The following is a 14204-nucleotide window of genomic DNA, read 5'->3' as shown; positions in this document are numbered from 1 at the left end:
GGCAGCGCAAGTCGAAGGGTCCCCTACCCCCCGCCACGCAGCGGACCCTTGGGACGGACGATCAATTCCCCTCTCCGAAGAATAGCTATCGGTAACTAGAGGCACTTGATTGAGCGGGTTGAGCAGGAGGCAAAAGAATAAGCAGATTCTACTCGGTTTATCGGCCGTATCGTTCTTTTGGGCTCTCTCCTCTGTTGCCTTCCTTTTCCCTCGTGACAATGGTGATGCATAGTAGACGGCAGCCTGAAGAGAGCATGACGTCAGCGTCCTATTTTGGAGCAATAAAGCAGAGCATGCGGTTTGAAATCAACAACTGCAACACCCAACAGCCAGCCGTCTAAAAAAAGAGGGACAAGACGGTCTCCAATTTACCCTGGCCATCTGAGCAATGCGAGCACTGCATACCCGATTCAGGCTATCATCGCATCTCGTCTCGCCAGCACAGAAATGACCGAGCGCGTAGTAGCACAGCAGAACCGTCCGTTGCGCAAACTGCTCCCAGCAGCTGGAAACCCCGACGTCTTGGGCCCCAAAAAGCTCACTCACCCAGTGAAGCCAGCTCACACGACGGCAGCCTGTGATAACTGTCGAAAACACAAGACCAAGGTACGCGACGTCATACTGTGCATCTGCTCCTCTTCTTCCTCCTATCCCTTTTCGACTCATGCACCGAACTCTTTTCTTTGTTCCTTAAATACGCTCTGCCTCGCGTACCTCTTCCAACGATACCGTTTCTCCCTTGCACTTTCTGCCTCTTCCCCCGCTCTTTTCTCAAGCATGACAAAAATGCCAAGGCAAACTTTTGCCACGTGAACATGCCACTTATTTTCATGACCCATGTCTTAGTGCTCAGGAGAAAGACCGACATGTCGACGATGCGCGCAGCGTCGTTTTTCGTGTCACTACACGGCCCGACCCGGCGAGACCGAGTCGCAGGCTCTGCGGCGCGGGTACCGGGAACTGCGTGACCGCGCGCGCGAGCACGAGGAGGTGGTGGCGCTACTGCGCAGCCTCCCCGAGCAGGATGCGCAGGGTGTCTTCCAGCGCATACGCGCCGGCACGGGGCTCGGAACTATCTTGAGGCAGGTCAGAGCCGGCGATGCGCTGCTGCAAATGGCTGTGCCGCCCGAAACAAGTTTCCGGTACAGCTTCCCGTACCTTGAGTCGGTCTTCTATGAGACAGCGTCGGCGCGGCGGCCACGCAACGAGGAGCCACCGCAGTCGCTTGGCGGGGATGGCGATGGTGGCGCACGACAGCCGCTGGCGCGCGTAAGGCAGCAGCGCAGCAAAGACAATGACAGCTCGGCGGCGGCAAACCATAACGCCGAGAACGACGGCGTGTATCTCAGCCCGTTGCATGCAGAGCGTGTGCTAGAGCCGCGACTCACGGGTGTTCAGATTGCGCCGTTGATGCGCGTGTGCGATGACGAGCCGCTGATGCGGGATCTGCTAGAAATGTCGCTTCGCTGCGAGTACCAGTCCAAGGCAGCGTTTCACAAGGACTACTTTTTCCAAGATCTGGTGGCGGGCAGGGTGGGAGTTTTGCTCGTCCATGCTGGTGAATCGAATTCTTTCCTCTGCTTCGGTAAGTCGAGCCACGGTTCTAAACAAAAAACCTTGACCTCTTCTCAACAGCATCTGATGTAGGCGTCCCATCCCAAGCTGCGGAAGCACGCAGAGTACTAGTACTCCACGAGGTTGGCGTTCCACTTCTTCGCCGCGGCCAGACACCACCCGTGGGAGCTGGCTGCGCCGGAGCCACTCATTGCAGCGTTTCTGACAAAGTGTCCGCTCTGCACGATGTCGGTCGGCCGTACCGCATTCATGGTGCGGCAGTGACGAAAAGTTGGGCATCATGGACGCTCTGAACTTTTGCAGGCAGCGAGGCAGGGCCTTTACCGCCAGCAACTGTAAGAATGGGAGGCTAATGGTAGTGGTAGTGACGGAGATGGCGCACCAACAAATAAGTCGATAAATGGCTAGTAAATCGACAGAAAATGGAAGCATCAACGTGTTGGTTTTTGCACACGAAACTCGAGGCTGTGATCGATTATCGAAATCGCTGCCTTCGTTTGTCTTGATGCTTGTTTGTTGCATGTAGTCAAAATGCTCCATCAAGATGTGGCAAGCTTGGCCCCTCTGAAACATCGAATGGGGCAGTCGCAGCAACTGCAGCGCGCCAGTCGTACACGCACGAAAATGATCGGGAAAAATGATTCGCCGGCTCGCGCGTTGGGGCCGGTAGAACCCGAGCACGACTCGCAACCTTGCAACAGCCCCAGCGCCAAATTATAACGCTCCAGGCCAGATATCCCCTGTATTTGCGCCAGCCCAGCCAACCAGACAGCTCTCCCCCAGGAAAAAAAACCCTCCACCGAAAAAGCTCCCTTTCAACCACCGCACCTTCTCTACAAACACCTCTGCCGTATCATCGGTGCATTGTCTTCTACCTTCTTCTCCCTCTCTTTCCGTATTCTCACATCTACTCATCCTTGATCTTCCTTCCCCTCCACAATGCAGGCCGTCCCTAGAACTGCCGCTCGCTCGGCCCTCCGCCACGTTTCGAGTCGCTCATACAGCTCTGCCGCGTCACCTTACTCGAAGACGATTGAGAACCTGCGCATCAACAGCGACACCAAGGTCCTCTTCCAGGGTTTCACCGGAAAGCAGGGAACGTACGTTGTATTCCTATTCAATTGAGGGTTGTCAACGGCTGCTGTCTGGGCCTCAGACATGCCTCCGGCTCCTCCGGGTACCGACGCTGACGTGCTTAATCTACAGTTTCCACGCCCAGCAGGCCATCGAATATGGTACGATCCCCGACGCGAGAATCGCGATACTGTGTAGTCGCACCGATTCTCAACGGTCGACATACTGACGAGAAGTTGCACAGGCACCAAGGTTGTTGGCGGTACCAACCCCAAAAAGGCTGGCCAGACTCACCTCGACCTTCCCGTCTTCAAGAATGTCTCTGAGGGTGTAAAGGAGACTGGCGCCACTGCCACTGCCCTCTTTGTCCCGTAAGCGCAACTCTATATTCAACGAAGCAATTGCGCGCTGTATGACTGACCAACATCAGTCCTCCTCTGGCCGCTGCCGGTATCGAGGAGGCTCTCCAGGCCGAGATTCCTCTAGCCGTCTGCATCACCGAGGGCATTCCTCAACATGGTAAATTATCACCGTCATTGAAAACCCGACTGCCATGAAATACTCGAACCCGACAGCTAACCGATGCGCCCGCCCGCATGCAGACATGGTCCGCATCACCGACATGCTCAAGACGCAGAGCAAGACGCGTCTCGTTGGCCCCAACTGCCCCGGCATCATCGCCCCCGGCCAGTGCAAGATTGGCATTATGCCCGGCTTCATCCACAAGCGCGGCCGCATTGGCATCGTCTCGCGATCCGGTACCCTCACTTATGAGGCTGTCAACCAGACCACCCAGGCCGGCCTCGGCCAGTCGCTCGTCGTCGGCATTGGCGGCGATCCCTTTTCCGGCACCAACTTCATCGATTGCCTCAGCGTCTTCCTCAAGGACGAGAACACGGACGGCATCATCATGATTGGCGAGATTGGTGGCGCTGCCGAGGAGGAAGCCGCCGAGTTCCTCAAGCAGAACAACACGACCAATGGCGGCAAGCCCGTTGTCTCCTTCATTGCCGGCATCTCTGCTCCCCCCGGCCGCCGCATGGGTCACGCCGGCGCCATTGTCTCTGGCGGCAAGGGCGGCGCCGACTCCAAGATTGCGGCCCTCGAGGGCGCTGGCGTCATTGTCGAGCGCTCCCCCGCCGGTCTGGGCAAGGCTCTCTACAATGAGTTTGTCCGCCGCGATCTCTTGTAATTATAGACCCGCGGGAAGAGAGATGGAGAGGAAATGTGCCATTTATTTTTAGGTTTTATTTTTGTCAGAGGACACGAAAGCTGCGACTTTGCATTCCTCGACTTAATATTTCATCAGGGAAGCTTTCGACGGGAAGCTCTCTGGGAGGCTTGTTCTGGGTTGGAGAGCTCCTCCATCATGCATGCAGCCAGTGTCATTACTACGTGATAGATTTGGAACAATACAAAACGGGACAGCCGGTGTGCTCTAGAATATGAAACGTTTCTTCATTATTCCGCTTGAATATATGCGCTAGAGTTGTGAACTGTATTCGCGGCTGAGGACAGCGCCGCAAAGGAATTGTTGGCCATCAAATTATGCCCCAATCAAAGGCTGTTGGTTGCAATAAAGCTCGTTTCCCATGGTATGTATAGAAGCATGAAGCGAAAAGCAAACAAAAAAAAGGGTAAAAAAGACTCCAAATCAATGCATGAATAACACAATGGAAAAGTGGGGGGGGGGGGCATTACAGTCGTTGTGTTCAGAAATGGCTATTGCTCGCCGAGCAGTCGGGCAGTGATGTCGCCCATGTAGGCCTCCTCGAGCTCATAGTACTGGCCTTGATTTCTATCGATGCCGACGAAGCGAAAGGCGTCGACGACAGCTTCGACGTCGAAGCCCATACCGGTAAACTTGTCAACCATGTTCTTGTTGTACCCGTCATATCTACATGTCGATTAGCCGGCGGCGCGCGCCTGGAAAATGTTCATTCTGGGGGGGGGTGTTACACACCTCGCGGCTTCGTCTTTGGGCGGCGCGGCGGCGGCGCTCGCGGCAGCAGCATACTGACTCAAGTCGAGCTGGCGACGAGGAGCCCCGGCGTACTTGACGGCCCATTCGTGGGCGACGAGGGCGAAGCGGTCGGGTTGCTCGTTCATCATCTTGGCAACCTCTGCGTCCTGTGGATCCTTAGAGTTGGGAAACTCGAGGAGCATGCGAACGGAGAGTAGAGCGGTCTTGATGGTCTGCACGGGAGACCATCCGGTGGTCAGGGTATCGAGACAGATGGCGCCCTTTTGTTTTGTTATTCAAGTCAGCTCATAACATCATCCCATCCCATCCCATCCATCCAAGTTTCAGTCTTTGTTGCTGCTCCCAAAGCCTCCACATCGAGCGAAGCCAAGGAAAAAAAACAGAAGGGGAAAAAGGGGAGGAAAGAAAAAGATCATACGGTTTGAGAAGAGACGTTGGGATGCCAAATTTTGGTCTTAAGGCGCATCTTTGGCGGCTTGAACGGGTAGCTATCGGGGATCTCGACATCGACTTCGTAGGTGCCGCCGGCGTAGGGCGTGTCGGGAGGCGCGGGGAAGATGCCGACGAGAGAGCGCAGGGAGACACCGTCGGCGGGAGCAGCAAAGACGCCGGAGGAGTCCTTGTCGGCCTGGATATCGGCGAGCTCCTTGGCGACGCGGCGATCTCTGCTGCTGGTCATGGTTTTGTACGATGCGGGGTGTTGTGTCTGTGTGTGTTCTTGTGTGTGTACGAGTGTGTTTCGCTCGGCGCTTCGGGTTATTTTAGAAAGACGGGAAGGAGGGATTTCGAATCGTTGGGCGAGAAGAGTAAGAAAGTACGAGATGGACGCGGGGACCAGCAAAAAGGCAGAGAAGAAGTCGTTTTGTGCGAAAATGGAAAAAAAAAAAGAGACGGAAAGGAAAAGAGAGAGTTGAGACGTGGTGGTGGTGGTGATGGTGGGAGGAAATGTGGATGGGCTCGCAAAGTGGGACACACTGGGTAAGACGGATTTGGGGGGGGGAAACTTACATGAGCGAAAGCGAGACCAGGCAACTAATTAAGGTAGTTAGTTAATTCTCACTGCCCTGGTGACGTGGGTAAGCTGCGGCGGTTGCGCCTCAGGAAATGCGCGCCCAACGGGCTGTGCAACGTTATATAAAGGACAAGGTTGGGTTCAAAAAGCTGTGTTTCGCAAAAAAAAGCCTTGTCAGATGGGCATTCGCCTTATAAAAAAGTGTGAGTGGCATTGAAGCCCGAAAAAAAGTCGTTGGGCGCGCCGGAGTTGTCATCTACCTGGTACAGATATACTGAGACGGATCACGACAAGGCAGCGTGCCATGGTAAACCTAAACCCGCCTAACTCATCTCAGTTCTTCGTTTAATATCTGGATTATTCTTCCCATTATTTTTGCGCGTTAACATTCAAGTCCCACGTTGGTCGACAAGTCATGTTGGAGCAATCTGCATTCAGCGACATTGCGAGTCTGCCACCTACTTGCCATGGACAGACAGATATAACTCGACGGGAACAATTGCTGCGGTAGCCCTGGAACGATAGTTCACCGCTGGCTAGCTCAAAATAGCACCAGAGCCCGAGTATATAATTTTTTTTCCATCTATTCTTTGACATCATTTTTACCCCCACGAGTCTGGTGAGCGTTACGTGCGAAGCAGATCATCAAGTGTCTGGCGCCACCACTCACATGTGGCGTATAATCACAGCTGGTCGGCACAAGAAAATTATTGGAAATCATAGCCTATTGGTATCGTTATAAACAAAATAAAGCAAGTACTGTTAACTATCCACGTAAAACCAACATGATCCAACCATCAAACTTGTTTGTCAAGTGGCAGCTGACTAGCAGCGCCAGGTATTAGCTTACACCGCAGCCTCTCCTGCCCATTTACTGCTTGTTGGGGGAAACCTCATGTTCCTCTACAGGAGGAGTATGGGGCTTTTCGATGGCGGCAGTCTTGGCCGCAGCCGCCTCAATGTCGCCGTGCTCAGCCTGGCGCATGCGGCCAGTGACAGGATGAGTCTTCCAGGCAGGAGTACCAATGTACGGGATACCCTTGGGGTCCTCAAACATTGCCTCGGTCTCTTCGAGAGTCTTGCCGGCCGTTTCAGGGAAGTTGAAAAAGACGTGGACAAACGCCGCAACATTAAAGACGGCAAAAACAATGTAGGCCTTCCAGCCAATGTTGGCAAATGCAGGAGGGGTAAAGAGGCCGAGCGCGGTGTTGAATGCCCAGTTTCCGGAAGTGGACAGAGCGACACCCTTGCTGCGAAGACGGAGGGGGAACAGCTCGGGGGGGTAAGTCCAGGATGCGGGACCCCAAGTGGGAGCGTAAGAGGCAACAAATAGGTACGTTCCGGCAATGAGTGCCTTGGCAGGGGCGCCGGAGACCTTCATCGACAGGACATCTTGCTTGCGTTCACTTCTTGGAATGGTTTCGGCGTGTGTAGCAAGCAAACCAGCATTCATGAACATCCAAATGCCCATGAGGGTAGAGCCGACGAGCATGGTCTTGCGACGGCCCCATCTATCCGCCCATAGCAGCGCAGGAACGGTCATCAAGACGTTGATAATATACTGAATCGACGAAGCGAGCAGGTTGGCGTTGCCACTGTAGCCGGCCATTTCGAAAATGTAGGTAATGTAGTACATCATGACGTTCATGCCACAAAGCTGTGACCAAATCTGTGTAAACAGACCAATGATGGTTCGGTTGAACATTCTTGGCTTAAAAAGATCGAGATACGTCACATCAGCATGACGACGCTCAAACTCGCACATATCCTTGATGTCCTGCAGTTCGTACGAGACAAAGGGATGGTTCGGGTCGCCCTGGCCGTGGACGAGAGTAAGAACGCCGTGGCACTCCTCCCAGCGGTCCTTGCGCGCGAGCCAGCGAGGAGACTCGGGAAGGGGCATCATCATGAAAAAGAGGAAGATGGCGGGGATCATTTGAAGAGCCCAGGGCACACGCCAGTTGGCGGTGGTGTGGTCGTTCCACTCGTTCTTGCCAATCTGGGCGCAGCCGTACGAGATGTAATACATGATGAGGATGCCCCAAGTAATGGCCCATTGCTGGAAACCGATGAAGCGGCCACGCTTGGAGGGAGGTGAGATCTCGGCAATGTAGACTGGGACCTGAGCAGACTCGATACCGACAGAGAAACCGTTGATGATACGGCCGACAATGAGCATGCCCTTGTTCTGAGCTGCAGAGCAAAGAATAGAGCCAATTATCCTGATTTGGTGTTAGATGCAATCTTTTCACTCCATCATTGGAGGGCTTGCGCTTACCAAATGACGGCACCAATCATGATGGACTTTTTACGGCCCAAGCGATCCGAAAGAATACCAGAAATGAGGGCACCGAGCCAAGAGCCAGCGGCCATCGAGGCCACGATGCCGCCCTGGGTGAGTGGCTTGGGTCCGCTGCATGGTTCCTGCGTAAAGGGAGGGCCTTTGGGACCGTCGTTGAAGTAACAGTTGTATGACTGCTCGCCGAGCTGGGCCGACATGGACGAAATATCGAAGCCAAACAGGGCGCCTCCGACGACGGAGACGCCTGCAATGACGTACAGATTGCCGATGGGCATGGTCGAGGGGAGAGCCGAGCTCTCTTTGCAGGTGTTTGGTGGTTGTAAAGTGTAATTAGATAAAAAAAACAAAGGTCACTTGCGATAGGATTGAAGTTGTCGCCGTCCGTCAACGAGTCAACAACATGCAGGAAAAGAGGAACCGAGGCGAGAGGTAGTAGTAGGGGCGGGAGTGGGAAGCACTGCTCTTTATAGGAATACGAAGAATAAAAAAGAAAAAGAGATGGCGGCAGGGATCAGCACGAAAAAGGTGAGAAGCTGGATGCTAGGATGCTCACGCGGACCATATAGGGGAGGGGGGCCTTTCCCATGGGGTATAAGCAGGAATAATACAAGCAGCAGGAAGGTTAGTTGGCTTTAGTTGGCTGCGAGCTTCCATTTGGAGAAGACGCGCGCGGGCAGGAGCAGGGGACCCAGAACGGCCGAGCCTAGTTTTGCCAGTGTAGTTAGGTAGGTAGGCTTTAAGCCGACTTGGGAAGACTTGGGGGAATAACAACATCTACTTAGGCGAGAGGATGGTGTGGGACCGAGTTTTTTAGTGTTATGTGGAGGTGATGATGATGGTGGTGGGTGTCTGTGGCATCTATCCGTAGGTACTGTACCTAATAATAAGCCCGCCAGCGCATGCAGTGGTCCCCCAAAGAAGAAGCTCCAGACAACAAGGAAAATAGATACCTACCTAGATATAGTTTTACCTTGGCCGTCAAACTATCGATTATAGCTAATTCTCTGCCATGGCTCATTTTTTCAGAGGGCAAAAATGTTTGCATATAATACAATTACTGAGCCACCCCCCACCCCCAAAGGTATCCATGCCCCCGCGCACGCAGCCTTCTTTTTGCGGCTCCACCTGAATTTCCGCATCCAACTCTTCACATTTACACCATGCCAAATTTCGACAGCCTCGTGCTGCATCTTCTCTTGTGAAAAATGGAAAGTTGGCGTCACTCTTGCACGCATATCGTATGGTTGAAAATATGACGATGCTAATGAGTCCATTCTCGGGTAAACTCACGAATGTCGTGAGGCTGAGTGTCAGCAGCCGCTGTGCAAACAGGCTCCAAACCCCCTCTTCTCATGCGACACCCGTGTACGACAGCCGCACCCGTATTCTTCTGCGTACCGTACCTAAAAACTGCAAGTCTGTCCGTGACACCCACAGGCTAGCGGCCGCTGAGCTGATGGCAAAGTCGCCAGCTTGGGGGCTAACCACGAGTTATCCCAACTCGCGGCGACCGGAGCAGGGGGGCGTGGCAAGCCACGAAGGGGAGGGAGGGGGTAAAGGGATCGACCAAGCCCGAAAAGCTCACGACGTGGAGTGCATGACGCCGAGAATTAGGCCGTCCAGCAGCCATGTCGAGAAGAGGCACTAAAGCCGGCCCAGTTCGAGATTTTGCGTCAACGTCAGAGGCGCTCTCCATGGCTGCCGACGACCTTGTTGCCACAATGAAAGCGCTGCAGTGACAACTTTTCACTAGCTGCCCATTTATCCATGTGGTGTCTGGCCTGAATGCACCGTAAGTGTCTCTGCTGGAACCAGGGACTCCTTTGTCTAGTTGCCTTGCTGTTGCTGATCATCTGTTGATCGTCACTGCGGGGGAGGATACTTGCCCCAGAAACATGGTCTGGATGGTTGCCCAAGCGGCTTAAATGAGAAGGGTGTTCGCACCAACCCAGAGATTTGGGATTTCTCGGTACAGGCAACCTATTCTCAGCCTCCTCATTTCACGTTTCGCCTCGATAGCTTTGCGCGCTTGGCTTGCAAGGCTTTTTTTTGCTCTCTGCTTCGATGCTTTACATCCGACCGAAAAAAAAGCCCACATCGCCATCTCTCTCCACCATGGCTTGCGCCACGCACGCCAATTACTTGAAAGGCCGCTCTCCTCGCAGCTCGGCCCTACGCCAGCGGCCCGCCTTGGCAACTGTCTTCGGCTCCGGTTGGGCAACACCCGAGCGGGGATGATGTTGGGGATTGCAAACTGTGCCAGCAGAGCAAAGCAACAGAGGAAGCAGATCTCCAAGTAAGTCACGTTCCGCACGCAACCATCTCCAACCAATCAGCTAGGAGGAGGGCATGTTGGCCAGTCACGGGGCGCTGGTTCCATCAGTGTTGGGGCTTCAGGCAAGGCTACGGCTATGTTGCCAACTGCGAACTCAAAGTCAAACTCACTTTGTTCTTGCACAGGATACACACGAGGCGAAATGCCATGCTCTACCGTCACCTTGGTGCAACACGAATACGGAGACTCCTGATATACTGCTGCGCCCTTGCTACGCCTGTCTATTCATGTGAAGCATACAAGCACGAATACTGAGAGACTGTTTCTCCTTCAGCTGCCGTACATTCCCTTCACCACGGCCAGCGCCATCGATTCCCAGACCAGCCTTGTTAGCATCGGTCTGGGCCCGCTTTTGACCAGTGTGCCGCTCGACCTTTGCTGCGACGACTGGCAACACGCTCGCGGAGTCTAGCACCAACAAAGCCACACCGCACCCGGCCAGCCGTTGACAGCAGTGACGATCCCAACCCGCCATATCTCCACAGAAGGTCCGATGGGTGCAACTTTGCTCCGAGCTGCTGCCCTGCACCCTGCAAGCCTTGAAATTATCCGCACCAAACACATGGCAGACAGACGCTGGTCATCGCATGACCTGGCACACCTGGCTACTGCACTCCAATAGGACCACTTGCGCCAGCACTTGACTGTCAGCAGAGTTGGTAGCTTGCTTTGCTTGCTTCGGGCGACGATATTTACAGCGGCCGAGTCTAGGCCCATCAAGCCACTGGAAATAATTGTCAATGACACCCGACAGGACTTGGCAGAAATGAGTCGCCGACTAAAACAATAACTAGATAATGACGCTCGCGGTACTTTTTTTTCCCCTAAGCGATTCGTGGGGATTCTTATCCCAGGGCCCCCAACAATAGCCTCGTTTATCTCGAAGCCATGGCTCTCCATTGAACTGGTTAATGGGTTGCAGACCGGGCGATGCATATCATCCTTCACGAGCAATTATGGGACCGTTGGCCTCTAGTAGTTCTAGGCGATTCGTAGCATTCATTTGCCAGTTGCCAGCTTTGCCGGCCAACAGAAGTTGTGGCTTCCGAACTTGCTCTCAGTGGCGCTCGCAAGCGTGCGGGGCAACGGAGCAACTTCCGCCTCGAGCATTTGCCTGGCTCACAAAGTCGAGACCCAAGGAAACGTTGTGTCGTACTAAATAAACAAGGGGACATTGACTAGTGGAGTCGATGTAGGCGAATAAACTTGTTGCTCTGTACACTCTGCGACAGGCCGTCCCGACAGGTTTGAGAAAGACAGCTCAAATTGAAGCAACGGCTCGACCGCTTCAGGAGCATGCACTAATAAGACTTAAGCTTGCAAATATGCTGAATCTACAAGAGCATGGCAGCCACGCTGTTCAGCTCGAACCTTTGATGAAGTGGCTGTCATTTCCCCCACTCTTCATCTGCTTGGTGTCAATGTCATATGGCTCTTGATCAACGATGACCGTCACACCAATGTTACTCTGACAGCAGCGCGCCGCCGTCGCAACATGTACAAGCGCCACCGCGGCTCGCCCTCTTTTGGATATGCACTGCGTCCTTGCCAAATCTGCGGGAAATCGTGGTGGCCAGCACGCAAGGATTGCCGGATCTGCGGCCCGTTTACGTGCATTTTTTTGCGCTTTCGTGTGTCGGCTACATTTTGTTTTTTGTACATGCTTGCCCGTAGGGTTGAATTGTCCAGTCTCCGGGTGCGACTCTCATCGAGATGGGCTATGCTGACAAGTGCAGGGCTTGTAGGCGCTTCGTTTCCCAAACTGTAACTGCTCAAAAAACATCGTGACTGCGAGGACACAACGGCTGGGTTTCAATGACGGACACCGCTTCAGCAGGTGGAAGAGCTGAGGTTTTGACATGTACCAGACAAATGGGGAGGATGACTGCACGGTGATATTTGGTTTCACCCGTAATAGGCAGCGAACCGGGTCGCAGGCCGGACAATGCACTTGTACACACACGGGCGTATTTGGTCAGTGATTTCTAACTAGAACCACATCCATGAAAAGTGTAGCTACCAACGGGCTCCGTCTGATGCTCTATTGCACGAGCGGTCGTGTAGTAGCCTTTAGCTTCAGATTACCCTGCAGCTACGGAACGCAAACAATGCCAACTTACAAAGACCCGAAAGTTTTTATAAAATACATTGCTCTCATCTATGTGATTTTAGCTCCCATGAAAAGTTTCCCGACCGCCGTTTCTCGGCGCCCAATATTCTTTGCCATAACATGTTCCATCATCTAGCCACCCAAACGCAGTAAACGCCCTACCCATAAAAAGACCCCCAATGACTCGTTATGAAGAGGATTTAAAGCGACGCTTCCTTGTGAATCTCGATACCGGGCGGTGCGCCCGTTAGAGCCTTGCATTGAGCATAAATGACAAACTGGCCAGAGACCAGACCACAGGTCATGACGACACGAGGCGCCAGACCACTGGTGAGCAGCCTCACGGGCCCAAACTCGCGGGCGAGCTGGAACATGCGGCTGGTGGCGCCCTGCTTGGGATCGCCGGCGCCCTTGTTGATGGCGGAGAGCAGGGTGTCGGCCGGGTGGGACAGGACGGCGGCGGCGACACCGGCGGCGATGCCCGAGGTGAGCTCGATGCCCGTGTTTTGCAGCTGGGTGAGGGCGGCCTTGCGCTCGGTGCCAATGGCGCGGTAAATGACCTCGTTGACGGCCTCGTGGACGGTGAACTGGCCGACGGCGTAGGGCACCTGCTTGAAGAGCAGCGGGATAAAGCCCGAGTAGAAGCCGCGAAGCCCTTCCTCGCGGGCCATGCGCATAAAGCCCGAGGTCAGGCCGCTGGCGTAGCCGCGCTGCGAGACGAGGCGGATGCGGGTGGCCTCGAGCGGGCAGAGGGCAATGTCGGCAAAAAACTCGGCGGTGGCGCTGGCGCCGAGGTAGACGGCGGTGCGGTGGGGGACGGCGCGTTCGGGCCCGCCGGCGAGGTCAATGTACTTTTTCTTGAAAAACTCGTAGCCGGCGAATTTCCCGCCGCCTTGCACGAGGTAGCCGACGGCGGTGGGGCCGAAGCCGGTGAGGAGGGCCGAGGCGCCCTCCTTGGCGACAATGGTGCGGGCGGCGCGGATCATGTTGTAGCCCTTGAGGGAGTCGTCGACCTGGATCCGCGTCTTGACGACGTCGATGGGCGTGGCGGCCTATTGGGGGGTTTGCTGGTTAGCTGCCCGTCAGGTCAAGTTTTGGGGGGGGGGTTCGGGAAGCAAATTGGGGAGGGAGGGGAAACACGCACGCCATGGGTCAAGGTCGCGGCCAGCGCGCCGGCACTGAAGAATTTCAGATAGTCGGAGAGGGTAAAGTCGGGCGTCTTGTCCTGCTTGGCAGCCATGATGGGTAGAATGCGGCGGTGATTTGTAGAGGCGCGGGCGGAGGGAGGTGGAAAGAAGCGGCTGGTGGGAGGACAAGATGGGGCCGACGCGAAGGGGGATGGTTCGCCTGCGATGCGTTTCAATTGAGGGTTGAAATATGAGGTTGTAGAGGAGTGATTGGGGCAGAGGAGAGATATTTAAAGCGAAGCTAGTGAATAGCGCAACAATGATGGCTGACTAGGGTTGCTGATAAGCAGGGGAGAAATTTTGCGCGAATGGCGACAGCTACGAGAGTCGAGCAAGCAACAAGTTATCTAACGATGATGACGTCGTTCCGATGATCCCGAAAGCGGCCAAGACCGGGGGTTCCGCTTGGCAGCGATCTCGTCAGGGATGGCATTGGGCAGCGGAAGATGTTATTATGGAGGGGGGTTTTCTTCTTTTTTTTTTTTCTCGAAGAATTTTTTTGTTGCAAATTTTGCTAAAGAGGCAACTCTTGAAATATTTACGAATTGTCCTGTTTGAGGTCACTCGAGTATGCAAAATTGTGGCAGCCCTTTGAATGACGGCGACAATAGAAACTCCGTAGTAC

General features: G+C 54.3%; 5 protein-coding genes across 5 annotated transcripts; 2 read left to right on the top strand and 3 right to left on the bottom strand.

Moving 5' to 3' along the window:
* Positions 1-447: 447 nt before the first annotated feature.
* Positions 448-1868, top strand: BBA_07098 (uncharacterized protein; the record flags this gene model as incomplete). Its single annotated transcript, XM_008602195.1, has 3 exons — positions 448-606; positions 886-1585; positions 1636-1868. 3 exons carry the CDS (start codon positions 448-450, stop codon positions 1866-1868), a joined length of 1092 nt encoding a protein of 363 aa, XP_008600417.1.
* A 646-nt stretch (positions 1869-2514) lies between these two features.
* BBA_07097 (succinyl-CoA ligase alpha-chain) lies at positions 2515-3841 on the top strand (the record flags this gene model as incomplete). Its single annotated transcript, XM_008602194.1, has 5 exons — positions 2515-2675; positions 2782-2810; positions 2894-3020; positions 3080-3168; positions 3252-3841. The coding sequence occupies 5 exons, from the start codon at positions 2515-2517 to the stop codon at positions 3839-3841; spliced, it is 996 nt and encodes a 331-aa protein (XP_008600416.1).
* A 530-nt stretch (positions 3842-4371) lies between these two features.
* BBA_07096 (ubiquitin-conjugating enzyme) lies at positions 4372-5312 on the bottom strand (the record flags this gene model as incomplete). Its single annotated transcript, XM_008602193.1, has 3 exons — positions 4372-4546; positions 4613-4893; positions 5052-5312. 3 exons carry the CDS (start codon positions 5310-5312, stop codon positions 4372-4374), a joined length of 717 nt encoding a protein of 238 aa, XP_008600415.1.
* A 1204-nt stretch (positions 5313-6516) lies between these two features.
* BBA_07095 (glucose transporter) lies at positions 6517-8222 on the bottom strand (the record flags this gene model as incomplete). The annotated part of the gene is made up of 2 exons (XM_008602192.1): positions 6517-7867; positions 7924-8222. 2 exons carry the CDS (start codon positions 8220-8222, stop codon positions 6517-6519), a joined length of 1650 nt encoding a protein of 549 aa, XP_008600414.1.
* A 4370-nt stretch (positions 8223-12592) lies between these two features.
* On the bottom strand, positions 12593-13632 carry BBA_07094 (mitochondrial phosphate carrier protein; the record flags this gene model as incomplete). The annotated part of the gene is made up of 2 exons (XM_008602191.1): positions 12593-13444; positions 13537-13632. 2 exons carry the CDS (start codon positions 13630-13632, stop codon positions 12593-12595), a joined length of 948 nt encoding a protein of 315 aa, XP_008600413.1.
* Between the last annotated feature and the right edge of the window lie 572 nt (positions 13633-14204).

The sequence above is a fragment of the Beauveria bassiana genome (genome assembly GCF_000280675.1).
Source record: "Beauveria bassiana ARSEF 2860 unplaced genomic scaffold BBA_S00022, whole genome shotgun sequence".
In the NCBI taxonomy this organism is placed as follows: domain Eukaryota; kingdom Fungi; phylum Ascomycota; class Sordariomycetes; order Hypocreales; family Cordycipitaceae; genus Beauveria; species Beauveria bassiana.
Note: the sequence above shows the minus strand (reverse complement) of the source record. Positions and strands in the feature narration are given on the sequence as shown.